The 26,277-nt window shown below is 43.0% G+C and overlaps 2 protein-coding genes across 5 annotated transcripts; one reads left to right on the forward strand and one right to left on the reverse strand.

Moving 5' to 3' along the window:
* Nucleotides 1-494: 494 nt before the first annotated feature.
* Nucleotides 495-18,819, reverse strand: LOC110983012 (uncharacterized). 4 transcript variants are annotated; one of them, XR_015426925.1, is made up of 7 exons: nucleotides 18,657-18,819; nucleotides 8,912-13,670; nucleotides 8,578-8,747; nucleotides 7,186-7,323; nucleotides 6,050-6,142; nucleotides 2,097-4,073; nucleotides 495-2,058 (listed from the first exon to the last, which is right to left on the reverse strand). XR_015426925.1 is itself a non-coding variant. In XM_022241859.2 (6 exons), exons 2-6 carry the CDS (start codon nucleotides 13,605-13,607, stop codon nucleotides 3,852-3,854), a joined length of 5,319 nt encoding a protein of 1,772 aa, XP_022097551.2. In that variant the 5' UTR covers nucleotides 13,608-13,670; nucleotides 18,657-18,819; the 3' UTR covers nucleotides 495-3,851. The 4 variants fall into 4 exon arrangements, 3 of the variants coding, with proteins under 3 accessions (XP_022097551.2, XP_022097552.2, XP_022097554.2); XM_022241859.2 differs by having other exon boundaries at nucleotides 495-4,073; XM_022241862.2 differs by lacking the exon at nucleotides 495-2,058 and having other exon boundaries at nucleotides 3,933-4,073; nucleotides 6,050-6,146.
* A 100-nt stretch (nucleotides 18,820-18,919) lies between these two features.
* On the forward strand, nucleotides 18,920-25,873 carry mrpl41 (mitochondrial ribosomal protein L41). Its single transcript, XM_022241959.2, has 4 exons — nucleotides 18,920-19,115; nucleotides 19,691-19,726; nucleotides 20,875-20,939; nucleotides 21,889-25,873. Exons 1-4 carry the CDS (start codon nucleotides 19,019-19,021, stop codon nucleotides 22,054-22,056), a joined length of 366 nt encoding a protein of 121 aa, XP_022097651.1. The 5' UTR covers nucleotides 18,920-19,018; the 3' UTR covers nucleotides 22,057-25,873.
* The last annotated feature ends 404 nt before the right edge of the window (nucleotides 25,874-26,277 follow it).

Consider the following 26,277-nt stretch of genomic DNA (forward strand, 5'->3'; position numbering starts at 1 on the left):
CCTGCATAACCCTCTTCTGTTCAAATGTTAGATTTAAATTCTGTTTAATTTAGCAGCGAAAATATTGAAGCATTTACTCAGAAAGGAAAGGTATCATGCGCAGGGTATCAAGTGGTGTGCCGGTGAACTGTTTCCCATGCAACAAGTAATGACCATGTCTCCATTGCTTGTTACTTTGATAAAACTTGGGCTTCGAGCTTTAAAAGAATGTTAATTTAAAGTAATTGATTGAATCCAGACAAGCTGTTCTAATGTTATTAATATATAACGCAAAATTCATCCTGGCACAAAGTTACACCTCTGTGTACCATTTCCGACAAACTGTTGTTTCGGCGACTGGTCTTCCAAATTTCAAATAGGATTGGCTTGATGCACGATGTATGCATAACGGTGGATACCACGTGGCTGAATTTCAACCAATTGGGCGTGAGAACAAGTGCAACATCAACACGCCAGGCACACCTCATAGCAATATGCCAATTGAACATCAAACACAGGTTGTTATGAAGTAACAAATTTATTTCATGCGTTTCACAAGTGAATAATATAACGGAATATATATATTCTTCTGTCCAAAAATTTATATTGTTATCTACACTTTGCAGAGTATTTGGGGATAGAATTGGAATTGCATATAGGTAGGATTAGAAAACAGAATATTCCATACCAGATTTTTCATAAATATTTTAAGATGACTTTGTACCACTGATCAAATGCAAATCAAATAATTTGCCTTATGGAAGAATATTTTTCTCACAGCACAAAACACAGTTCAGTACACTCGTAATGAAAAGGATTTTTTAATTGAGAAAATGGAAATGACTGAATTCGTGCGCGTGGATTGACTTTATCTGCATGCATGTAGACAAGAAATCAGAGACACTGGTGTAGGAATTAAATGCCGGTTTCAAGCAAAATACAAAAATCAAATAGTCAACTCAAATACTTCAGCCTGAAGCAGTAGCATTTAAAAGCGAATGAAGGAGCACAGCTTCAGAAATGCAGAGAAACGGAAGCCTCAAAAATGAAACCAAAAAGTATAAACGTTCAAAGAAAATCCCCCTGGACGGCACAATAATGAACATCGGCACCACTTCAAACTCCCCCCGACAAAGATGTCGTGAAGCCAATCTATATCTAATGTCTCACAACCAAACCTGAAGCACATCTTATAACAGGCGATGGATATAAAGGAATACCCTTCAAACATTCATCTTAGCTTATGAACTGGAAACTTGAAATGCAATAAGAGCGATTCACAATAGTGCACCATCAAGAGTTTGCAACGCGTCGGCCAATCATAACGCCCAAAATTTGTTGACCCTTCCCAAACACACATTGGGTTGACAAATTTTGTGCATTGTGATTGGCCAATGCGTTGCAAACGCTTGGTGGCACACTATTGTGAAACGGCTGTATTAAACGGCAGATACTATGATAGCCGTAGGGGCCCCTTTTTTCGGGGGGCTACAGAATTTGGAAATTTTGAAGTCACATTTTTATGGTATCCCTGAGTACTGATATTACATTTTATGTTATTTGGTTTGGTAGGACGGGAAATAAGAAAATCTCACCATCTCCTTGGTCTTAAATGATACAACGCAATACATAAAACTGGCCATTATTGGAGAGCAATCATCCCTGCCCCCCCCACCCGGAATCTTCCGATGACTGCAATACAGGCGATTCACAATAGTGCGCCTCCAAGAGTTTGCAACATGTTGACCAATCACAATGGGCGTAAATCTGTCGACCCTTTCCAAATGCGCGTTGGGTCAACAGATTTCGCGCACTGTGATTGGTCAACGCCTTACAAATTCTAGGAGGCACACTGTTGTGAAATGCCTGGATTGACAACTGTGCAATGATATCTGCACAGGGACAGACTCCAGGCCTGAGAGGAGAAAACACTATGTGTATAAATCATATTTAGACTGGTATCTGCAATATGAGGTGAAAGGTCAACACAATTTCCAGTACATTTTTCTCAAGTGTCAACAAACTGTCATCTGGAAAAAAAGAAAAAACCTGTCACTTAGTACGACTTCTGACTAGTCCCTAAAAAAACCATCAACACTTTTTTCTGTAAGAAATACCGATATAATACTGAGAACAATTCTGGTTCAAGTTGTCTGGTTTTGGAAACAATACAGGCAGTGATGTAATCCAGACCTTCACGAGACAAACAAAATATACGTAAACAAGGTGAATAATGACATAAGGAATGTAATGTTACCACTCATCTGAACATCTTACGACTGGAATTAAGACTAGGGTCTTGAGTTTGCTTTGGGGAGTCTTGTGATGGCCTTAAAGGCCATGACTTTAACACTGCCTACAGGATTATTACACAATGGGTTAAAAAAAGTTCCTTGAAGGTTTTACACTTTTTTGAGGGGTATTTGCTATTGGATACAATTTTGCGGACAGGTGCATTTAACAGTGATTTTTTTATATACTTTTTATAATTTATTACTTCTGATACCACACCAAGAGCTTCAAGAATGGACGTTTTGGTACTGTCAGAACACAATAAAAACATTTTGGTAGTCAGCACAAAATTCCTTTAAATATCTCTTTAAAAAATGCTTGGACGGTAGATTTCATTCCAAAATATTAGAATGTACAGCTTTTATACAACCAGAAATGGTATAAATCACACTGGATTGGCTTTTAATACATAACCTTAATGGTAATAAAATAATATATTTCTCCTTCTAGTAGTGAGAACATTTTTCCTCTGTACAAACAAGCAAGCACTGGATTCTTGGCTATATACAGTACATGAACAAACAAAATATTAGTGTGCTGTGGGAAAACATTTCAGGTGCGTGTTGGCAAACAGAACGGCAAAGCATCACAATAAAATACCATCTATTTACAAACAAATCGGAGGTTAGTCAAACCAACCAGGCCTTATTCTCCTCAGTATAAATCGACCAAATCACCACATTATGCCAGGACGTAATCTACAGCTACTGCAACGAGCCCTGAGCTGGACCAATAGAGGGCGCAAATGTGTCTTAGCGACAGAGGCTCCTGTGGTCAGAACTGAACATCGCCGACGCATGAATGACTAAGTAATGCATGCATAGTGGTAGCATCACTACCACCAAAATGAGCACTCTTGACCAACACAGCTCTTTTCAACCGACAAGGGGGTGCTTCTGCTCAGGGCTGATTGCAACTTCAACTTCAAAATAAACTTTCTTCGATTTGACACACTTTAGTACTGCCCATGCAATCATCCTTCGTCCAACATTGATGATACATATTTGATAAATTAGGGTTTGCTCTCCACAGTAGCTTGGGAGCTGTGACAAAAGCATTCTTTTGTCATTGTTCATGCTGTTACTTATGACTAGCTTTGTGAGGGACCTGTGACTGGAGTTCAGAAAGGACTTGTGAAAGGAATTGTGATGGACTTAACTCTAACACCGGTCCCAGTTTATACTATGACAACACTGCTTCCATGGTACTCATGAAGGCCACTACATCTCTGCTTGGCTCTATCCTCCTGTAATCAATCCGACGATGATATTCCAAGCATGGTGAGATTCCATTTGCAGAGGCGATTCTTATATCTTCACAAGCCGCAGTAGCTGTCCTCAGCCTGACATCCTCTTTTTAAGTGCTGGGCCATGATGCTCCAAATTGGTTGAAATGACTGATGTCCTCTGAAGCTGTACCATACGTCCTCAGTCAGAATACCTTCCTAAGCTGCAGGAACAAGATGCTAAAAATGTTTCCAGAATTTCTGAAATTAATGCTGATGTCCTCACAGACCACTAGTACCAGTACTTTCAGCCTGGTGTCCAAATACTTCAAGTCCGTCAATTCCAAAGGTCCTCTCAAGAGAGTACTTCCGTCCTCAGTCTCTCTACCTCCTCCTTCTCTTTCTCGTGACGGGCTCTCAGCTCCTCCAGCCTGGCCATCTCTGAGGCTGCTCTCTCCTCATGCTCCACCTCCTCCTTGGCCTGTTGCCGGGACGACGCCCCAAACATGCGCTCGTGCCAAACCTCGGGCGGGGTGGGCATACGGGGTTTAGGGACCGTCTTGGAATACTCAATGGCCTGCGACAAAAAGAATGAGCCGTCAAATGAAGTTACAATTTCATGTTAGAGTACATGCACTTGTGTAACTTGTAGACCAACTGCTGTCAGACTACACAAACGACCTTGCAGGACCTCTGAGTGTCTGGATGATTCTTCAAGACCCCTCCCCTTCCACTATCAGGTCTCTCGTTTCCCCATACAGTCAAGTACATCTGCTTGGAGAAGACTTTTATTAATTTGCCAACGCTCATTTACATGTATGCAGTCTCCTTTATCTATCCGATACATTTCTCTCGTGTATCTTTTCTCTCTCCTCAGTGCATTTTTTCTGAATGTGAGATGATTACCCAAACAACCTACGAGTGACGCTGACTATACTGCTTGTGGCACGCAGGGTACCAGTCTGCCGTATGTGCCATTAATCAACAACAACACTTTAACAAAACAAAGAAAGTCCCTCATTTTCATCAACACAGTTTTAGTAATTAAATTTGCTTGATGTAATTTGGGTGCAGTGAACTCAAACAGCCTAGTGGCTTTCAGTTTGGTGTATTAAAAAGGGTGCTGGGATTCAAAACTAGAAACCAACAATACATCGTGCAGGATTTATCCTTCTTCAAGAGGGGTACCTAAAGCCAAACCCACAGACGTTGGGAGTACGGAGGAGTGTACGTAATGGCAGGGTGCAAATCTGACGAAGATACATGTTATAAACTCATTGTTACCAACCACAAAATGGTTTCAACCGTAGACGTTTCTCCACTCTACTTTCTTTTCAAAAAAGTGTGTCATTAATGTCACTGGCGAGACAAGTTTGCTGTTGTCAGAGGTTAGAGAAATACGAAAGGATCAGTACTCATGCACACATGCAAAACATTAGTACAAGAAAACAGGTGTTGAAGTTTAAAATTTGGATACATGTACATGTAGTGCTTCAACTCTCTTTTCTCTCAATGTTACAGAATTATTGGGACCCACTTGTAAACTCTAAACTGCATCATGCTAGGACAAGGTCTTCTCAAGTTGCATACAGAGTATTTTTGAAAGCTTTTCTTCAATTGTCAAATGATGCTGCAGTGAGCAAAAGCTCAGTCCCCATTGTGTGGTAGGTACATGCAAGCACGTTAGTCACAGCAGAGAGCCAGCCAAACTCCATGGAGCTGCTTTCCTTGAGAGTTACTGCTTTGTCTTTCTTTTCAAATTGTGATAAAGCATCAACTTGAAGTACAAAGTGAAGCCTGGCCTGTACAGGTCTAAAGTACAGTACATGTATATCTATATGTAGTCATAATTTGCATTATTATTTGTATTTGGGTCATTTGGCACAATTTGTGACAGTGTCAATTGTTACGTGGGTTCCATGAAAATGAACAGTTATTTCCCTGCATGTGGATTCCAAACTGACATTGTTATACATCTTACAAGGATGAATACAGAGGGGTGTGTTATTTTTACAGAGTAAATGACCTCCTCTACAGGTCATGACAGGTGGCAAAAGGTTTTGGATGTAACAAGGACACCCTCACAAATAGCGCCCCAACCTCAAACCAAGTATACACAGAGCAAAGATGCATTTTTGCGTTGGGGAGATGTTAATTCATATAATGGGTTTTGACCTTACCCAACGTATATATTGATAAACACTGTATGCTAAGTGCTGGTCCGAGAGCTTGTGAAAAAATTTACAAGCTTACTCGGGTTAATTAGAAATGCTGTCAAACACAGCCAGAATATTTTGGATAGAATTCGACAGAGGAATGCCAGCACTGTTCATTGGGCACAGGTGTACATGAAGAAATCAGGTGTGCACCAAAGATGGATTCAAAGTATTCATCATGTGAAAATGAACAGTCAATGTTGTGGTGATGCACCACTGTATGAAAGTTCTATGGATCTGTGAGACAAAGTCATTTGCCGCTACATAGCTCCGTGAGATTGTGCCAGGTGCCAGAGGTGCTTGGGTAGAGAGCTAGGGAAACAAAATTCCAACTGACCAACGTCCGTGAGTCTTTGGGCCAGTCGTCCCCGTCAGTAGGTGAATCGGGCCTGAACCGCGGCCTGGGCACCCGCTGAGAGTACGCCAGGGCCTGGCTGGGCACAGGCACGAGGGATGGGTACAAAAGAAAAGGGAGGGGACGGGGAGAGGAATGGCGATGGGAAATGGGAGGGGTAGACAGGTTGAGGTGGTGAAATTGATTTATTCACAAGGATAAATGTACCATACAGAGCTGTATCAATATAATGTCAGGCAAGGATGGCGGATGTGATCACTGGGCCTCACACGAATTTGATAATCCTTGGATCATGGCGATCCAAGAGCTTAGGCTGCATCCGAATCCCTTGTCTAGAGCTAGGTCTACATGTAGGTCTTTGCTCCATTGGAAATGCGTGGATACACGTAGACAATAGACCTAGCCATAGCTGTGGAAGCCCGTTTCGGACACAGCCTTAGACAGACTTTTCTGCTTGTTTGTTTCAATCTTGTGCGATCCATGGAAAGACAAATTCTTGAGTAACTCACTGTGTGAGTTCAAAACGTCATGCACTAGTCATAAACGTGCTTTGACCAGGTTTCTTTACTGTTTGCAATACTACTAAACAACTCATATGCAACAGGCCAAACTTGAATGCATGTATCAACCTCCTGCCTCAAAAACTAGGCCCCCCAAAAATACACCTGCTTCCAATTACATGCCTTTCATAAATATGGTTGATAGGTCAGAATTTTTTTGGGGGGGTTCAATTTTTTGTGCTAACTAAATGGGGATGAAAGCTACCAAAATTGTCACACAAAGTGAAAAAAGCTTGCCTTTAAGCTTATCAATGCAAAAATATTAACAGTCAACAATTCTTAACAATTATGGACAATTCACACCACTGTGCACAACGCTAGTCAGGTAATCACGACGGGAAACTGACAAACAGTGTCCATATACTGCGTGATGGGTGTGATGCATCTAGAGCGGCAGGGATAAACATCGTACCGTGGCAGGAAACTGTGGGAAAACACTCTAAGAACGAGCAAGGTACGAGCAAGACAACCTCAAATTAACTTCATGAGCTACGAATAGCGTGGTACTATTTCTGTAACGACAGCTGGTAGCATTTAATAATCTCTACAGGTACTTACAATATCCCTCTTAGAAGGTGTGGCATCTTTGGGAGACTCGGCCTGCTTGGGCCAGAGTCTCTTGCTCTGCTGGAGCTGTTTCTTGTTCTGCTGCATGACGGACTTGGCGTAATCCCGCTGCCGATTCACCTTCTCTTGCTGCCAAGAGAAATTCAATCTTCCACGAATTAAAATCTTCCTCACCAATAACGTTGAATAGCTGCAATCATGAAACCTCGCCTTTCAGCCTAGAGCTCTCCCTTGTGATTGGCCAAGAACACTAGACAAGGTAATTGCTATCCGATTTGTAAGTGCCTTCGTCATGCACATACACCACTCATCCCACGCTTTCGTGGACGAGCACTCTAGTTGCAGGTTACATGTACCTTAGGGTTCCATGTACCTTAACCCTAACAACAGGTGAAGGATTGAGGAGGGTTAGGGTTAATGTACAATGGGCGTGGTTTGAACTGAAATACATGTTCGTCACACCTACAAACCTGATTACAACAGTTTTCAAAGGTCTATTTTGTTTCGATCACAATATCTAAAGTGCCATATGTAAAGCATTCAAGGTAGTAAACTGATTCCTAACTGGAGACAGTCTTTGAGTTTACAAGATAACTTCTAACTATTTTTCTGACACACAACAGAATCATATATATGTACAAATGTATCAAGCGGAAGTTTGGAAAAGTCCAAATTCACATAACTTTTTAACTAATTACAAACTGAAACAAGTTTTTAAGTTGTTTTTATCTTGTGAAATGCTTTAAAGGAAAAACCATACATGGATGAAAGAGCCATAAATTGTAGGCTAAAAGCAGGTTGAAATTGTAGGTTGAAAGCAGCATTTATATCATGCCTTCTAACATCTGAGAGTTGGAAAACAGAACACAAAGATTCAAGCAATGCAAGTGCCTTGGCGTGAAACCCCTATATATCTGGTTCGGTCCAGGTGCCTGTGCATTATTTCAAGCTAAGGCAAATAATCTGGACAAGATCGTTGGAGTTGAACTATTCCCAGTATGCTGTCCAGTTGTTGAGGTGAGGACAAGCAAGCTTCTTTGCTGCACGGCAAGTTGCTATACTTTTTTCACATTTTTCTTCTTCCAAGGAATGACAAAATCTGTTGAGAATCTCAACAATTCCGATTAAATCAGAAAAGTTGTCAGGTAGGCATTATTGCTTGACCCATCCCATTCCAAAAGTGCTTGTTCAAAAAATGGACCTCGTCTGAGGTCATTTGGGAACAGCCACATTTGCGTGTGCAAGTCGTGCCCTATTAGCAAGATCATGCGTAAACTTGCGAGCGTGCTTTATGCATGAATTAACTAGCCTTTTTGAAGTACACGTAGCTAGCTTGTTCATTGCTTTTTATGATTGCAATGGGGTGACGTCCTCTTACTGTACCTTTTCAGAAATGAGTTCAGGGTCGGGCCCCAGTCCACCCAGCCTGATGTCATTCTTGAGGTTACGGTAGTCCTTGAGGGTGTACTCCTTGTACTGGGGTGGCTGCTTCTGTTTCAGGAGGCGGGCCATGTACCCATCAGGGTCACTCTTGCGCAGGGGTGAAGTACCGTCTGGGAGGAAAATCAAGCAAGGAGGCTGTGATTCTACTACGGTAAAAACTGGAGGAGGCTTACCAGTACCAGCCATCAGAGATGCATACAAGTACCTCCATATACACAAGTATCAAAGCTACAACAATAAAACGTTTTTTTTTTAATTGTAAGCGTGAACTCACCTGGATCAGGATGTCCGGGTATATCAGGCAGCACATTATAAGGACTTGTCCTCTTGGTCAGATGATGGTAGCCTGGGCCTGTCATCTCATTGGCATACACCATTGGGTTGATGTCAGAGTCAAAACTGTTGCGGAAATCATCAGCGAAAGCTACCTTGGTACCAGGAGGACCGCTCAGCTGTGGGCGGGCAAACCCATTGTTCCGGGCAAACTGGGTGGCATGATCGGCCGAGTAGCTGTAGGGTTGGCCGTTGAGATTGCGGGGTACCTGCGGAGGATAGGTCTGATTGTACGCCGGCTGGAAGGTTCGAGGATCTTGCATGTACCCCGGGCCAGCGTCATTGCTGTATCCAGGCACAGAGGTAGCTCCTTGTGGTTGATACCCTTGTGGGATGGTACCAGGTCCTTGGTTCTGGATGTACAGGTTGGTGTCCGAGTGGCCCCGTCTGAGAGGCAGGTTTTGCTGATCTTGGATCAGCTGGCGGGTCCAGTCTTCATGAGCCCAGGTTTGGGCACTTCCTAGGTTATGCCCATTCTCGGCCAGAGGGTCCTCGTACTGGGAACTCTCCCGGGATATGTCTGGTAAAGGCTTCTTGGGGTTGATGCGAGTTGGAGTGGGTACCTTCTTCTGCATCTCGGAATATTTCCGTCTGGGTGGTCCTCGGGTGAGGTTGGACTTGTTCAGGTCAATGAAATTTGGTTTGGGCTTAGGTGGGGCACGTTGCCGAGGGGGTTCATTTTGCCCTGGCAGGCTTGGATTGGGATAGTACCCAGGTGCGGGCCGTGCACCCTGATTGGGGTATGGCCTGTTTGGGGGTTGGGAAGCAATGTAGTCCTGGGGTCCTGCAGGTCTCCCCTGCTGTGGTGCACCACCAGGGAAAGTCTGGTACCCTGCATCAGGAGGCTGCTGCTGATCATAATATTGTGTTTGATTCTGTTGTGGGGCACTGTAACCAACATACTGCTGATTATAATAGCCCCCTTGGGGATTATGGCCCCCTTGCTGGGGATCGTTCTGCACAGGCTGATTGCTATTGTATAACTGCTGAGGCACTTGCGGTGGGTAGGTATTATTCCAAGGCACACTGGGCATCTGCTGCTCCCAGCTCTGCTGCATGAAATGCTGATCTGCATTATGTTGGATGGGTGGTTGCTGTGCAGGGGCAGGGAATCCTTGCTGCGGATTGAAGGCATCTTGGCTGTTTGCATTTGGATAAAAAGGATGTGGGTTATTGTACTCCTCCTGATGCTGGACTGGTTGTTGAATTGCAGGATCAGGTCTGCTGTACGGCTGCGACAAAGATGGCTGCTGTCTGTCCTGGCCTGTCTGAGGTGTGTACTGGATGCCCCTATCCTGCAAGCTTGCTCCTGAAGCACCCCTGGACCCAGCTGGGTAGTCATCTGGTTTATCAAAATCCTCTTTCCTGTAGGTGCTGCTCAGAGGTATCTTAGTCTGTGGTGGTGGGGATGCGTTAACACTGCTCTTTTCAGCTTCAATATCTTTGTTGACTGCCCTCTCAATAGCAGACTTGTTGTCTCTACCATGCTTTTGTGCATCATCTCTCTCAAACCTCAGATCCCTGTAAGGGTCTTCACCTTTATTGTCCAAAACAGGTGGAGTTCTTCCTCGACCCATGGACTTTCCAGACATAATTGTGCCCACACTACGAAGTCGCACCTCTCCAAAGGGTGCCCTAGTTTTGGAAGCACTTCCACTTGGACTGTCTGTCTCCTCTTTTTGTGTGCTACGATCTTGTAATTGAGGTGTCTGAGTTGATTCGCTAATCCCTTCCTGTTGTGCAACGGATTTGTGTGTGACAGGTTCTTCGATCATTTTGGGTGTGTTCTTTTGAGGTGGGAGCGCATCATCCAACAGTCCTGTTTGATTTGTCTCTTCCTTTTTTAAGAAAGGTTCCTCCACTTGGAAAGGCCTAGCTATTGTGATTTTCCCACCATGAGGTGTTTTATTACCTGCATCAGCAGATGTCCTCCTGGCATTGACAACTTGTAACTCTAAGGGGCTCTTCTGTTTTGGTGGCACTGGTTTAATCCGGTATTCAAGCTTTGGTTCTTCAGCTTTCTTGCTCGTCCCATGGAGATCCTTGTAAAGAGGCTTGCCAAAATGGTCAACTGGACTTCCTTTGTCATCCAGGAAGTGTTCTCCTTCATCACCGCTGTCGTCAGATATGTAAGCCACTCGAACCTCTTCTCCGTTCTTCTTTATAATCTGTGAATTTGAATGTTCAACCTTTGGCCTCTCAACGGTCGCATCTGACTTTGACCGGGTCCTCTTAAGGAACTCTTTGGCAGAGAGCTCATCAGCAGGGATGGGTGTTGTCTTTATCCTATTACTCAGGCTCCTAGCACGGTTCTGGTTTGCTGACACTGAGTCCCCTTGCTCAGGTGATCTACTTTTGCTGCTCTGGTTTGAGCCGGCCGAGCCTTTTTGATTCACCGAACCTCGTTGTCTGGCCAGTTCTGAATAACTTGGGCGACTGGATCCTCTTGATCCCAAGCCACGACTGCCAGACCTGGAGGGTGTCTTCCTTCTCCCCTGAGGTGGGCGGTTTTGCAATCCCGGTGATCCTTGAGCATGGGGAGAAGTCTGCGAAACAAGTGGCTTTTCTGATTCAAAGCTATTTGGAATCGCTCTCACTGAATTAGCTGACGATTTGTTACTGCTACCACCGCTCCTTTCAGATACATCTGACTGCAACTCCGAGACAGCAAATGGCTCCTGATTTCTTGGCCATTCCCCCTGCAAATTGTTATCGTTGGGCCCTTGGGCTTCACCTGATTCACCGTTCCTTTGGGGTAGGATATTATTTGGCACACTGTATGGCTCATCTTCATCTAATGAATCATACGGAGCATCAGCATCACCACTGCTTTGGATATCATTTCTTTTACCGGTATCATTGGCATGTACTGTGTCACTTGCCTGCTCCGGATACCCAAAATCTAATGAGTCCTGGGCATAATTTCCAGATTGGGTGTCCGGGAGACCTTGGGAAGCACTGTTCCTTGCAGCATCACCTGACCTGTCATAGTCTAATGAATCAGTGGGGACAGTATCATTTGAGTTACCAGTTGGTTGTCCATAATCAAGCGAATCCTTGAGTGTTTGATCATAAGGTTCGCTACTTTGCTGTCCATATGGTATCTGACCGCTGTCTCCGTATTGTTCCTCATCATCAGCATAATCCTGATTATCATATCTGCTGGGGTAACTTGAGGAAACAGGGGTCCTCTCCTTTCGATTGTCACTGGCATCACCTTCTGGTGTGTAAGCATTCTCATATGGTGCCCTGTCTTCATAAGCATTTCCTTGAGGATAGTTGCCTCCTTGGGGAAAACTATCCGAACCTTGATCTGGGTAGCTGTGGTCATTGGCATAACCAGCATCCTCAGCGTATCCACCTTCATGGGGATAGCTATCCCTTTCAGGATAGTGATCTCCTCCTCGATGATTACCTTGGCCAGGATGATGCCCATATTCAGCATCCTCATATTGGTCATCCTTGGGGTAGTTACCAGGAGCTACATTAATTTCTTCACCTGAAATTTCTTCTGGCTGCCTGTTGGGGACAACAGCATCCAGCTCTTTGTTACTGCCATATTCGAGGTCTCCTGGGTAATTGTTCGGGGCTTTGGCATTGCCGAGACCCCCACTGTGGTATCCATGAGGTGTTGGAACTTCACCTTTATTTGGGTATGTCCTCACCAGGTCATCATTGCCTTCATCCTGTTCCTTGTCACCTGGAAATCCCTTTGGAGCTGCCTGGTCTTCATACACCCCCACTTGATTGGCGTAACCACTTGCTGCTGGTTCATCTGAACCAAGAAAAGGCTCACTGTGTTGTTCAGGATCTTTAGAATAGCTTTTCTGCTCATCTGCATAACCAGAAGGCTCATCTGCATAACCAGGATGCTCATCTGCATAGCCAGCAGCCTCATCTGAATAACCTGCAGGCTCATCTGCATAGCCAGCAGGTTCATCTGAATAACCAGTGGGCTCATCTGCAGGAGCTGCACGGTCATCTGCACTGTCCGATGGCTCAGTTGCATGCCTGGATGGTTCATCTGCATCGCTAGCAGGGTTGGCAGGGACATCACTAGTAGGCTCGTTACCATCATCAGATGGTTCGTCTTCACCACTGTCCCCTGTGGTGTTGGCCTCTGTGTTAGATGTGGGCTTTCTCTTCTTTCTCTTGCCACTCTTCCTTGGTTCCTCAAGGCTGTCCCTGAGGATGCCTTCAGGCTCCATTCCGAGATCTTTAAAGGACTGCCTGACCCGTTCCTTCAAATCATCCTGATACTGCTTCTCTACTTTAAGGCTATCTTGAGAGTTCACAGGATTCTCATCAATGGGAGAGTCATCCATGCCACGACTGTCAGCTGACGAGTTGCTCGCGGGACGCTCATCCAGTGAGTCTCTGAACTGCTCTGAGTACCTGTCACCCACATCAGGCTGCTCAACCCCCGGCAACTCCCCTCCCATGCTGTTATCTAATGCCATTGCTCTGCTCCCTGTGGGCGGTAGGTCTTCCTGGTGCAGTCCATCACCTTCAGGCTTCTGCTGGGAAGGAAGGCTTCCTGTTTCTTGATCATCATAGCTGTCGTTGAGAAGGTGGATATTGTGAGATATGATGCGACCGGAGCTGGGCTTGGAAGCAGGGGCAGTGGATTGATCCATCCCTTGTTCAGCATTTTTTTTTTTATTGTGGGCCACAGTATCAAGAATAAAATGCAGACTATGCTGTAAGAGAAACAAGAGACAAATTAATAGGCCTACTAAAAAAAATGCACAATAATGTAACATCTGGTATTAAGGCAGAATAATGTAATACATGGTATTATGGTAGAATAATGCAACATGTGTTATTAAGGTAGAATAATGTAACATGTGGTATTAACATGATTAGGCCAGAATAGTGTGCCGTAACATGTGGTATTAAGACAGAATAATGTAACATGGGGTAATATGAACTGGTGAATACCGGTACATGTACATGTAGTTGTACCGGTGCCTTTATATGCACATGCATGGCTTGAAGCAAACTACATGTACTATATACATGTAATATACATGTATGTCATGTACCTGGTAAAAATACAGCCCTTACTGGTAAATTTATCATACACGTACACTGTACTTGTATACATGTACATGCTTTTGTAATCCCCAGGCACTAAACCTCAACCAGAAATGTTGCATAAATTGCATAAGTATTTGTACTGTACACCGAAAAGTGAACGATTTTTTAACACACTTTGCTATCAAAGATTTCTATTTCCTTTTGCAGTTTGTTGTTGTGTATTAAGGAAGCATTCAAACATTTCTCAGAACTGATTTCAAAGAGCAAAGTTGGGGTTCTATATATGAGCATGACAACGTGCACAGCACAGACTGAACAGCGTCTTCCTGGAGTTACATCACACTGACAGTGCCCTCACTTGCCCCAAAGAGCTTGCTTGATTGTAAATGTTCAAAGCATGTTACATGTAACTTACGTGTAACTCCGAAAGGATTTCAAACAGTTTTCATACACTGGAGAAGATACATGTAGTTTCAAATTGCTCAAAAAGCAATTTTAAGAAGATAAATCACAAGCATGTCACACACGTTTACATGTACACTACATGTATAATGTTTTTATGTGAACATGTTATGTCCAATAAGTTTAAAGTGCTGTCTGTAGACCGTGTGCATTCCATGCCCAACAACCATCATTTTCTCAAGGCAACAATATTGATGTTTCAACCAACATACATTAACAGCTTACAGCTCAAGACTTTAAGACATGATGCAATCAATAATGCAATATGCCTTCCACAGTGTCCGATCAATACCCACAGGGGGCTGGGCCTCACGTGGGCGGGATTAAACACCGAGTATACAGTGCACATATAGCCATGGTGATGGCATGCATGACTGAGCACACTGTTGGTTGGGGGGAAAATGGGCCATTACCGATTGGGAATGAAAAGAAGAGAACCAACCATTCTCAATGCAGAATGGATCAAAACTGATGGACTGTTACTGTACACGTAGCAAATTTTAAAGTTGGCATGGATCATCCCTAAAATATAATACGGGCGATTCACAATAGTGCGCCACCAAGAGTTTGCAATGCGTTGGCCAATGATAACCCGCCAAATTTGTCGACCCTTTCCAAACGCACACTGGGTCGACAAATTTCGCGCATTGTGATTGGCTAACGCATAACCAACTCTTGGTGGCGCACTGTTGTGAAACCGCTGTATTCAAAGTACATAGGTGTGTGTCCATGTACAAGTAATCTACTGTATATTTTGGCCTGTTTTTCTCGACCGTGTTTAGGTACATGTACATTTTACATGTAGTATATTGCAAAACGTAATTTTTCCCCCAAACACAAGGAAAACATACCAGAAGGGGGAGCTGGGAAGACTTCCCTCTCTGAATTCTTCTAGTCAAAACTACACTGTTGGAGACCTGTGCATTTTAATGCTACACATAACAATAGGTTTATTTTGCCACATCACTTCCAGCATGAAAAGTCAACGGGCCATCATTGCCAATGTGGAGAACGCAAGGACTCAATGTGAATCGCAAACGCAAGTCAACTCAAATCTTCAGTCTAGAGGTGGGAGGAAAACCCCAGATAAAATGTTCCAAGACGACACCCTTGAAATATTGGCATCTTTCCCAACTTCAGCTGGGCAGGTGCCACTATACAGCTAATGGGTAACGGTATGCACAGGTAGAGTTAACCCAAACCCTCCTCATTCCTCCAAAACCCTTGGAGTGGTTTTGAGGATTTTGGAGGATTAAAGAATGTCCATGTACAAGTGCAGCATGCCCAACCTCATTAGCATTACTGACATTTGAACAGCAGAGTTTGGAGGGGCCTTTCGAAATTCCACAAATATCCTGTCATCCAAGGGCCGTGAATACAAATTAAAACAAGTATATGCTGGAATCAGAACCTTACACGGCAGTTTCTTCTCCAGGACTAGCCCCATACGTGTATGTGGGGCTCAGGTACATGTACTGGAGTGTCTCCGTACCCTGAGCCCCATGGTCACAGTACAAAGTGGTTCGACATCAACCAAATTCATTTTCAAAATCTGTTCATAATTTGTTCCATTTGAAAACACCATTACCTTCGGGCCACACGTTTGTTTCACATGGATCTGGATCACGATCGGCAATCTATCATGTTGGTCTACGGACACAAAACTTGCCTCAATGTTCGGATCACTGATGGAGATATCGAGATCCAGATTCATGTGAAACCAACAGGCTTTTCTTAACACCAAAGGAAGCATTGCCTGCTGGGTGACACGTTTTCACTGCCCTTCATTGGCAAGATAGATGTATTTGGAGAATTTCGCTGCCCTGTTTGTACGCGTCTTAATGGATAGAACCAAACAAATGTACATTATAATTACCAGTGAACTAGCATGCATCTACCTCAATCTACATGTATCTCATGGCCCATTACTTCGGGATCATACACTCATGCAGGTCAAGCCGTAAGCCACATCTGAGAAGAATTTTTAAAAAGTACTTAAAAAAGAAAAAAAACTATGGATTTATACTGTAATTGCCTTAAAATCCATGTCCACTGGAAACCAGAAAAACAAGTCGGCTGAGAAGAGCTGATGACGGACTCTTAGCCAATTAGGAAGTTGTATTCAGGATACGTGACAATTAGCAGATGGCTTTACTTTCCTAGTAAAATTGTAGCAACACAATTTTTTCATCTTCAAACATAATAGTTTGAACAGTTCTTCCCAATAAATAATCTATCATCAGTACATCTATAGATACGCTTTAAAAACATCCATTAAATTTTATCACACATGTGTAAGCCAAAACAACAATAACTTCATTGCCACAACTGCAGTGAAATTTGTAGCACAGTCAGGAATCAGTCCAACTACAGCAGGTCAAACACCCTACAGGCCAAAAAAGCAACGAGCTGATGGACATGATCGATAATATCCTGTTTAATTTCACAAATCAACTAAAACATAAACAATTGATCGTTCATAGGAAAGAGAAAGTCTAAACACAGCTTTGATAGAAGTATCGACAATTTTGACGAATATTACATGTATGTTGATAAAATTGACCCAGACGAGGTCAGAGTGCGAAATAAGACCAAAAAAGTGCTCGGACAAAATGTCATAACACACTCAATTTTGTTCTGCCATTACCATCTTTTGATCTGCCAATGAACAGTACCACATTATATAAAAGGCAGAGTTGTAACGTACATGTACAGTGTCAGAGGTCGAAATTCCTTTTTTCTCCTGGTCCTACATGTCCTACCAGAACCGCACGAGCAGCCACATTGAGCAATCCTTTTTCGGGCGCGGGCCGTGACAATTTTTTTTTTTTAAGTTTGCCCAATTGGGCAGGCCATGTCATAAATTTGCTTACTCGAAGTGGATCAACACTTGCCAAAGATTTCTCAGCATCCCTGATTACTGTTATTTAACTAGGGCCTACTGCATACATGCAGTCTGTTATTAGGCCAAAAATTACAGTGTTTTCACCACTGTGATAGCAAAGTTATGGTGCCATTTCATGTCTGTGCAAGTAAAGTATACATACTGTGCATGCGTGGCGTTGGGTGACATGGGCCAGTGATGAGTGATCAGCCCTGATGAATGTACATGTAATTCTAACACAAACTAATAATAAATCGGAAGCCATAATCCCATATATTATGTTTATATTTCAAGTATTGATACACTGTATGTTCATCGGACGTTTTGTCTGAGCATCTTTGATTTTGTTCAGACAAACACAGTAAGTGCTCGGAAAATGTCCGATGTCCGACCATAATTTCACGCTCTATGAGGTTGTTTGAAAATATTCTCTGGATAAGACAACTTTGCCGACCTGTGATCTACATGTATGTCATCAAGCCTTCTGTAGGCTAAAAGTACATGTACTTCCTGTAGACAAGAAAACGTCATGAAAAATGGGAATCTAGGTAGGCCTACATGAAATTTCTGTTATTTGTAGACATGGGGAAATACCAACACAGCCGCGCTGTAACACTAAAATCGGATCAGTGGCAAAAACAACAGAGATTGCCACATACATGTACATACTAGTACAAGTACATATGCAGGCTTACCTAGGCTGAAAATGAATGAGGGTGCTGTTCATTTCTTTCTAAGCACACTGTACATTGTATTTGTGGCTCCTCTATTTAATTTTCAATTTCAAATTTGCCTGCAATTTTACTATTTATGTGCTAGGCCTACATGTATTTCATTTCCCACACTTTACTGAAAAGGTTTTAATGTTTTTATCACGTTGCTGCCAAAAAAGCGGAAAACGTGCAAATCCCTTTACAATGCGAATAGAGCTGCCCCCTCCCCTTTGCCCAAACGTGAGTGCAACAAATGGAACAACCTCCGACCTCGAGAATAGAGCGCGCAGAACTCCATCATGTCCAAACATGATAAATTGTTCAGTGGCCAGGGCCTAAATACATGAAATAAGCTGTTGAAAACGGCAAAACACGTCCATATCTTCACTTCTACCAATCTCGAAAATTCCTGATGGGCAGGACCAACCGCCACGACTACTACTTCTTGCCAAAACTAGGTTCTGTCATGGTTCAGGTCATGCAACCAATGACGGGCAATGTGACTGTCCGAAAACTAGGCAATGACGAATCAGCTTCGATGAGAAAGTTGCCAAAAGCAAGTTATGAAGTCAGCCTGTATTACCTACCAGATTGAGTTGAAGTTATGTTTGCAGATTCAGGACAACAGTACTACGACATTGTAAAATGCAACAGCTGAAATACCCGCGTAACAAGAAAACATTGTGTAAATAGGGATGTCTTCACACGAAAATGGCGTACCTCCCACAATCCATTTGACTGTTTATCCTCATTTACATTTCGTCACCGTAGATATATGAATAAAGATTATTTATAATAAATATGTAACTAAACTTTGACCTCTTTGTCAGCCTCTCTTGAGCTAGCTATTGAGGGCGCAATATATTTTAGGTTTTTCTTGCAGGCGCACATCGTTTGTGTATTTTTTTCTGCAAACATTGTGCAATTTATCTTCAAAATAAAAGCAACCATGCCAATAATAAAAGATCTGATTAGAGGTTTGTACCGAGGAGCGAACAGGCACAAGGAGATGACCAGCAAACGGGGGAATAAACATTTTCACCCGAGTAAGTGTCAAGCATGTCATGTTTAGTCTCGCCATCGCATAGCGCTGCCATCTCATATCTGGCTACTTCGAGAACTCGAATTAATGGCTTATACAGTGTTATCAATGGTAATATGCCCTTATTATTTTCTTAGAACTTTTTAAGGATACCCACATACTTGCAAACTTTAGTTTGCAAACTGCTAATGCGCTTGTAATTGTACATTGTGCCTTGTGGGTACAGGAACAATGGAAGGTACCCCACAAGGCCAGTTCTGATCCTTGTGGGGTACAAAAGTGGTACCCCACAAGTATATTTCACGAAATAGATATTTCGAATTTACTCAAAAAGGATGAATTTTCAAGAACCGTTCATAAGTTCACAAATTGAAGTGTTTTATATAAGGGACATACAGTCGAAATTTCAACCCAGGAAACTGAATTTGGTTGATATGGCAGTGATTTGAATTTTTTTCCGTGTTGTGTGGGAGTTTTGTACACGAGAACAAAGGAAATACCCCACAAGTATACATAAGTGTGTGTGTACATGTACATGTATGTTTATTCAAAGGTTCTCAACTTTCTTCCTTGCATCAGGTCGGGGGATTCAGCCAACAGGACTAAAGATAGGAAGTAAGTATGAAAGCTGAACCAACACCTCAAACAACTTAATAAAGAAACCAAACTCCTTAGCCAACAGAGTTTTCAGAAATTCCAGCAAAGAAAAATGGTATTCATTATCCGATTCCCAATTTGAAGTTTCACTTCAATTTTGGGGAATAGTTAACGTATCTTGTGAATGAGGCAGTGATTTGAATTTCCCACTTGAAACAAGCGGCATTCCCATGGGTATACAGGTACATGTACATGTACAGTATTTACAGAGGCCGGGTCCAAATTCCTTAGCTGGACACGTACATGAGGCTGAAAATAACACACAACCCCTTTAAAGGACCATCAGAAATTGTTCTTTGCATCAATTTTTTTTCATAACAGTGCTATTTTTCTCTAAGAGGGAATTGTACAAAATGTGTATGTGCATGTACTTAGTGTTATGCATGTACATGTAGCTACGCCAGTTGGTGCCGGTCAGGGATCTCCCCCACAGCGTTCTACCGTCTGGCACTGAACTTGATGGAACAGCCCTCCGGCCAGCACAAAAATCCTTCTAAATCCCAGAAAAAAAATGAGTCACTACGAAAATTTCATATTTTTACCTTGGAGAATTAGAAAGATTTGAACTCTTAATCAATATTGGAAAGAAAAAACTCATGTAAAGCAATCTAGAGGCCCCTAAGTGGGCCCCTGGACAGCCGGCCATGACTCACGAGACTTCGGTTGCTTCGCTCCCTCTGTCTGCCATTACTAAATTGTCCTGCTCTAAAATGGCTGGCTATAACACCTTGTGCTCAGTCAAACCTTGTTAGGCTCCTTATAACAAGGAAAATTTTAGGTCCCAACCCTTTTTTCCCCTTGTTTTCATTCCTGATAATACGAGGTTCCTGTTATTACAAGGTAATTTGTCGAGTCCGGAGAACCTTTATTAATGAGGTTCGACTCTACTGTGCATGTCCTTGACTTTTAATATGCTCTTAATGGACTTGTCCAGTGATTGGACTTGCAATTGACTTATTACAACTTTGATATTTACTGGCTTTAGTTTCAATGTTATTCATGTGATTCCTGTGACTCATTCCCTGTTTTTGTAGGCTGAGTGCATGCACATGAAATGTCTACTCAAAAAAATCCATGCCTGCTTTTTTCGCTCCTTTCCGTTGCAGTGAGATTCAAGAACGTAAAGGAGATGATCCCAGAGATCGTCGTGCCCAATCTGGAAGGATTCACAGTAAGTCCTAACGGTGACAATGCCCCAAAATAAGGATGCCAGTCACCAGTGGTTACCGTCACATTAGTATTGTTTCCTTGATGGTTTTTACTCTTTTGCCATGCCTTGAGCACTACACAACCTGTTCTTAATGCATACCAATGTGGAGGTTGGAACTGGATTTAGACCAGAGAGTGATTTTACTGTCGAAATGACAAGTGTAGTGTAGATTCCTTTCTGTCCATTTTTTACTGCAAAAGGAGGTAACAACCTTGTAAGAGCGTAGAGTGCTCTACTGTTTCTATACTAGCAGTATAGCAATGGGTAGAAACATCACACAGCACTACATGCAGAATAACTCTGCATTCCGGTCAAGGGAATCCCTGCTTCTTGAGATGTTATCCAGCATGGAGCGGTTGATGGCTTGTGACTGTATGCACATACAGACTCAATCGTTCATTGGGGAGTCACGTTGGTGCAGGGGTTCTTTCCTCACCTTCCACCTCGGCGGTCAGGGTTCGAATCCTGGCCAGGTCCACATGTGGATTGGGTTTTCAGTCCCTACATGATTCCGTGGGTTTTATCCCAAATGTTCTTCTGGGGTTTTCCTCCTACATGCACCTTTAAAACTGCAACTGCTTCTCAATGTCTCCTCTCTACAGGTTTCTTCAGGCTTGCGAGCTGCGGTGCCTAGGGCGCTTTTGAGGAATCCTTGGTGTCATTACCAAATATAATTAACTTGCAATTTTGCACATGTGAAAATAGTCGACCACTGGTAGATGGTTGAAGCCATCCATCATTTGGTTAATGTCGGTCGCACAGTGCATGTAGTTATTGTGGTCATCAACTGAACTTGCTCAAGTTTATCTATAGGTGCCTTTCAGTTTTATCCACATCCTATGAAAAGGGACAACGATATAAAGACATGTGCCCATCACATCTGTTACAAATCCTTTGTTGTGTTTTGTAGCTGAAGCCCTACGTGTCCCACAAATGCCCCGACACCGAGCAGCCTCCTGTCACTGCGAGGGAGCTCTTTGATGCCTGCATCGCACCGCAGGTCAGAGCCGACTTTGAAGCCGGAAAGTTCTCCGATGCCACCACCGCAACCGACGACGGGCAGAACACAAAGAGCTGATGACCGGGGGATGAAGCGAGAGACGATTTACATACTGGCCTGGTACATGTACTGTTTTGGTCATCAACACCACAAAGTGGTGCTCATCCATTGAATTTTGCACCACATATTTTACAGGAACGTGCTATTTTCGTTTTCACGAAACAGCACTCGGTGTCGTGTGGCACGTGCTCCGTGAATTGTCGTTTTCTGGAATTGACCTTTTCCTTAATTTAAACTGTTAAAACAAGTTTTAAGAGCATCTTCTAGTTAAGTCACATATTTATGGGTGAATCAAATCATGTGAGACCTTTCAAAGCCGTTTTATCCATGCTATATTGACAAAACACACATGAGTGCTACTTCGTGAGAATGCAAATTGTTCGATTATGCATCAGTGTACGATGTGCGCGCGTACACTTGAATGCTACTTTGTGAAACCCCAATTGCTGTAAACACGGTTTTTACGAGGTAGCATGCAACTGCAGTTGAGCGCTACTTCGTGGTGTTGGTGACGATATAGGGTACCGAAGTGTGACGCCATTTTGAACCAAGATGTGTAGTGCTGACAAACGGAGTACGCAGGTATGTTGGTTCACGCACTGGTCCTCACACATGTGCATTTTACACACATGTTTGTGCGTGTGAAGTATTCACTTCATTACTCTGTAAGCAAGATAGATTTACAGAATTCTATGTACCTTTCTCATGGTAAACATTCACATGTGTTGTACATATACCATACAAAAGTACCGCACGGACTTGGGACTATGTCAGTCACTGTAAAATGGAGACCTTTTATGGTGAAAGTACTGTGCAGTGCACAGTTTACATTTAGGCTTTCCATGTGCGCACCGCATTTAGAATAATTGAATTGATAATGAATGATTTAAAAATATGACATTGGGAATAAGCTATGCATTGCACATGTGGAAAATCATACAGCACTCCAGTAAAAATGATAAGCAGGTCTTGCTCTGAACAAAGTATGAAACTTGTGAGATATCTGATAGTACCTTGCATAACAACGGGAGACTTTGAGACACTGGTGGCAGCAGACATACAGGCCGTGTTTCACAGTATTGTGCATGCTCAGAACAACATGGGCGTGCTCAGAACAACACGGACGTGCTTTGAACAACACCGGCATGCTCAGGACAACACGGGCATGCTCAGAACAACACGGACGTGCTCAGAATAACACGGACGTGCTCAGAACAACACGGACGTGCTCAGAATAACACGGGCGTGCTCAGAACAACACGGACGTGCTCAGAATAACACGGGCATGCTCAGAACAACATGGGTGTGTTCAGAACTGGGCAAGAAGGACCGGTATGTTTGCCGCCACCAAGCATTTCAAAGTCTCCCTTTCAAATTGATGACTGTGGATGAGAGAAGCATCTGCATCACCAAAGCAAATGGATTTTGTTCATGAAGATTCCATCAATGTTAATACGCAAAACAGTCATTACATTTGTCATACACTGGCTGGATAATTCTGAATATATTTGTGAACTCTTATGTGAATGAATTCTGAATAAATCTCTTATCCTTTACAGTAAAATAAGGCATCTGTTTCTTGTTTTGGGGAGCGGAGGATTATGCAGCGTCATGTGATCAAAGACCCACCCATCAGGCTACAAGGATGTGTTTGGGTGCTATGTAACATTTTTCATGCAGCAACTTTTTCTTCTTTTGCAAACTTTGTAGTTTCTAACCAATTTTCTGAAATATTGTTACTGGCAGGTATGGTTCCGACTTATTGAAAATCTGGGGGGTTGGCATCTGATGCAGATGTAGTGCTGAAGTTGTCAAGGGCTGTTTATGGAGAGTTGCTACACGAGTGTCTGAATTTTTGAACCAAAATGGTGGATTATGCATCAACACACATGGACAATTAGCGCACAATAGCTGGATGCTTTGGTTCCAAAGTTGGCACTACTTTATATACAGCTCTGGATTAATTTGGTTCAGTGCGCCCTCTGTTGACAAGAAAGTAGGATAATGTGACCACGTGCTTGCTTTTAACTTTTACCCACATTGCAGGATGTACATATTTGAGCCCGTCACAAGTCCCTTTAAGTCCATCACATATATGATGCAAGATATGGGGTGGAGAGAAACCCCCCCCCGCCTTTGTGTTGGTCATTGTTTGATCAGAGTCTCAGGAATTCCTTACAGACTTCTGGGGGGATGTGTTGACTAACAATAGTCTAGAGTGTGTATAGGGATTGGACATGGGGGGTACCCATTGGCCCCGTATCGTGCACGGTATCCCATCACAAGTCATTCATTCTCAAGCCAATTCACAAGCTATTCAAATGAGCTGAGACAAAAGCATTCTTTTGTCATTGTTCAGCCTGTTACTTATCATTGGCCTTGTGATGGGACTTGTGATGGGATTGTGATGGGAATTGTGATGGGATTGTGAAGGGAATTGTGATGGGATTGTGAAGGGAATTGTGATGGGATTGTGAAGGGAATTGTGATGGGATTGTGATGGGATTGTGATGGGACTTGTGATTGGCCTTGTGATGGGATTGTGAAGGGAATTGTGATGGGATTGTGAAGGGAATTGTGATGGGATTGTGATGGGACTTGCGATGGGATTGTGAAGGGAATTGTGATGGACTCGAATGTAGCATTGGCCATGTTCGATCAAGGACCATAGTTAACCGTAGTTCGAATAAACCTGATTGAACACAGGCTAGTTGACGATGGTTGGACTAGTCTAGTCAACTATTCGCGACCAGCCTATCGAGGTTGGTTGCATCGTTGGTTGCCATTAACAGTTTATAATAGCACAGTACAGAGAGGACCAGTTATGAGAAAAATGCCGGAAAAACTGTGTGTCTCTAGAAAAATGACCATTTTCACTTCATTTTTTGCTATTTTGCCCGCCCTGCAGCCATTTTTTCTCCCCTTCGGCCCAATAACCCGACAATGGTTGACTAGGGTCATTTGCACTTCAACTTCACTGCACATGCACCAGGTACGTCACAAACCAACCAAGAGTTAACTGGTGGTCCTTAATCAAACATGCCCACTGATACACAGGTACCAGGAATGAAAACTTAAGTGGTCCACGTGCTTCAGACATACCTGTTACTCACCCGTAATAGTATGTGAGAACAGTTGTCCGTCATCTGGGAAAGAAATTGACAACCAAATCTGACAGCATTCATGTCACAATATTTACTGTACATTATTGGACAATTCATGTACATGTAGGTTCACCGGGGCAGAACTTCAGGGAGGCGTTAGGAGGCACTCACCTTCATGCCCTTGTCTTTGCCTTGATACCCCCATTGAAATCTTCCCATACGTAATGGACAAGTTGGTTTTTCTAATACAAGCACCCCTTGCGAAGGGCAAATAGCCTTGCCCCATCAAGAATGAAGTTCCTGCCTTTGGTTTGTTAAAGGAACTCTGCCAGTTCCCAAGGGACGCAGATATACATGTACACGTGCGCGTGGCATGTGGTAGAGTATGTAAATGGCCCATATTGGACCGAATGCTAACAGACTTCCAACATGTGTCAGTAATGGAAAACAAACCCGAGAATGGGATTTCAAATAATTAAAATACTGAGGCTGCTGGAAAGAGATTTCTTTATTACATGTACATTGTTGAAATGAAATTTAGGATTTCCTGACTTTCAAAACAGATATCTGTGCAAGGGTATATCAGTGTCTCCATTAAATGTTGATGATTTCCTGTTTTGGCAGAGAATAAATGAAATGCAGTAAATTCTTCGCCTGATGTGAAATGCAGTTTTTGAAGCCTCTGCAGAAGTCTTGTTGAAATTAAATTTGATATTTCCTGCTGTGGAAAACCAGTGTCCCTGTCAATTGTCAACATTTCTGGTGTTGGCTGAAAATAAATGGAGTGAGAGATTTCCCAGTTTGATGTGAAAATTCAGTTTTTGAAGGAAACAGCACTAAAGAAACATTGATGTGATTGATGAGTCCTTTCACAAGTTCAGTCACATGTGCCTTCAGAAGGCCAGTCATTAATAACAGTCAACAGTGGTATTAAGGAATGCTTTTGTGTCACTGTTTGCGACTTGGCTCAAGAAGTGGCTGACTTGTGATGGACTTACAGGGACTTGTGGTGGAGCCAACCACCTCATTATACAGAGGCTATGCATTGTCATGTACACCTTTTGGGGGGGACATAATGTAGAACTAGCTTCGTGCCAGCACTACATTGGTGGGTGTTTTGGGGAAACGGTCTCCC

The sequence above is a fragment of the Acanthaster planci genome, linkage group LG10, assembly GCF_054643075.1.
Source record: "Acanthaster planci isolate LZ-2023a linkage group LG10, COTS_SCS, whole genome shotgun sequence".
NCBI lineage: Eukaryota > Metazoa > Echinodermata > Asteroidea > Valvatida > Acanthasteridae > Acanthaster > Acanthaster planci.

What these genes read in the sequence shown, in the direction of transcription:
- LOC110983012 (XM_022241859.2), bottom strand. Translation starts at nt 13,607, where the DNA reads ATGGATCAATCCACTGCCCCTGCTTCCAAGCCCAGCTCCGGTCGCATC. An exon ending in ACCCGGACATCCTGATCCAG is followed by an intron (nt 8,748 to 8,911) that starts GTGAGTTCACGC and finishes TTTTCCTCCCAG; the next exon opens with ACGGTACTTCACCCCTGCGC. An exon ending in CCAAAGACTCACGGACGTTG is followed by an intron (nt 4,074 to 6,049) that starts GTCAGTTGGAAT and finishes TTTTTGTCGCAG; the next exon opens with GCCATTGAGTATTCCAAGAC.
- mrpl41 (XM_022241959.2), top strand. Translation starts at nt 19,019, where the DNA reads ATGCCAATAATAAAAGATCTGATTAGAGGTTTGTACCGAGGAGCGAAC. An exon ending in AACAGGACTAAAGATAGGAA is followed by an intron (nt 19,727 to 20,874) that starts GTAAGTATGAAA and finishes TTTCCGTTGCAG; the next exon opens with TGAGATTCAAGAACGTAAAG. An exon ending in CCAATCTGGAAGGATTCACA is followed by an intron (nt 20,940 to 21,888) that starts GTAAGTCCTAAC and finishes TGTGTTTTGTAG; the next exon opens with CTGAAGCCCTACGTGTCCCA.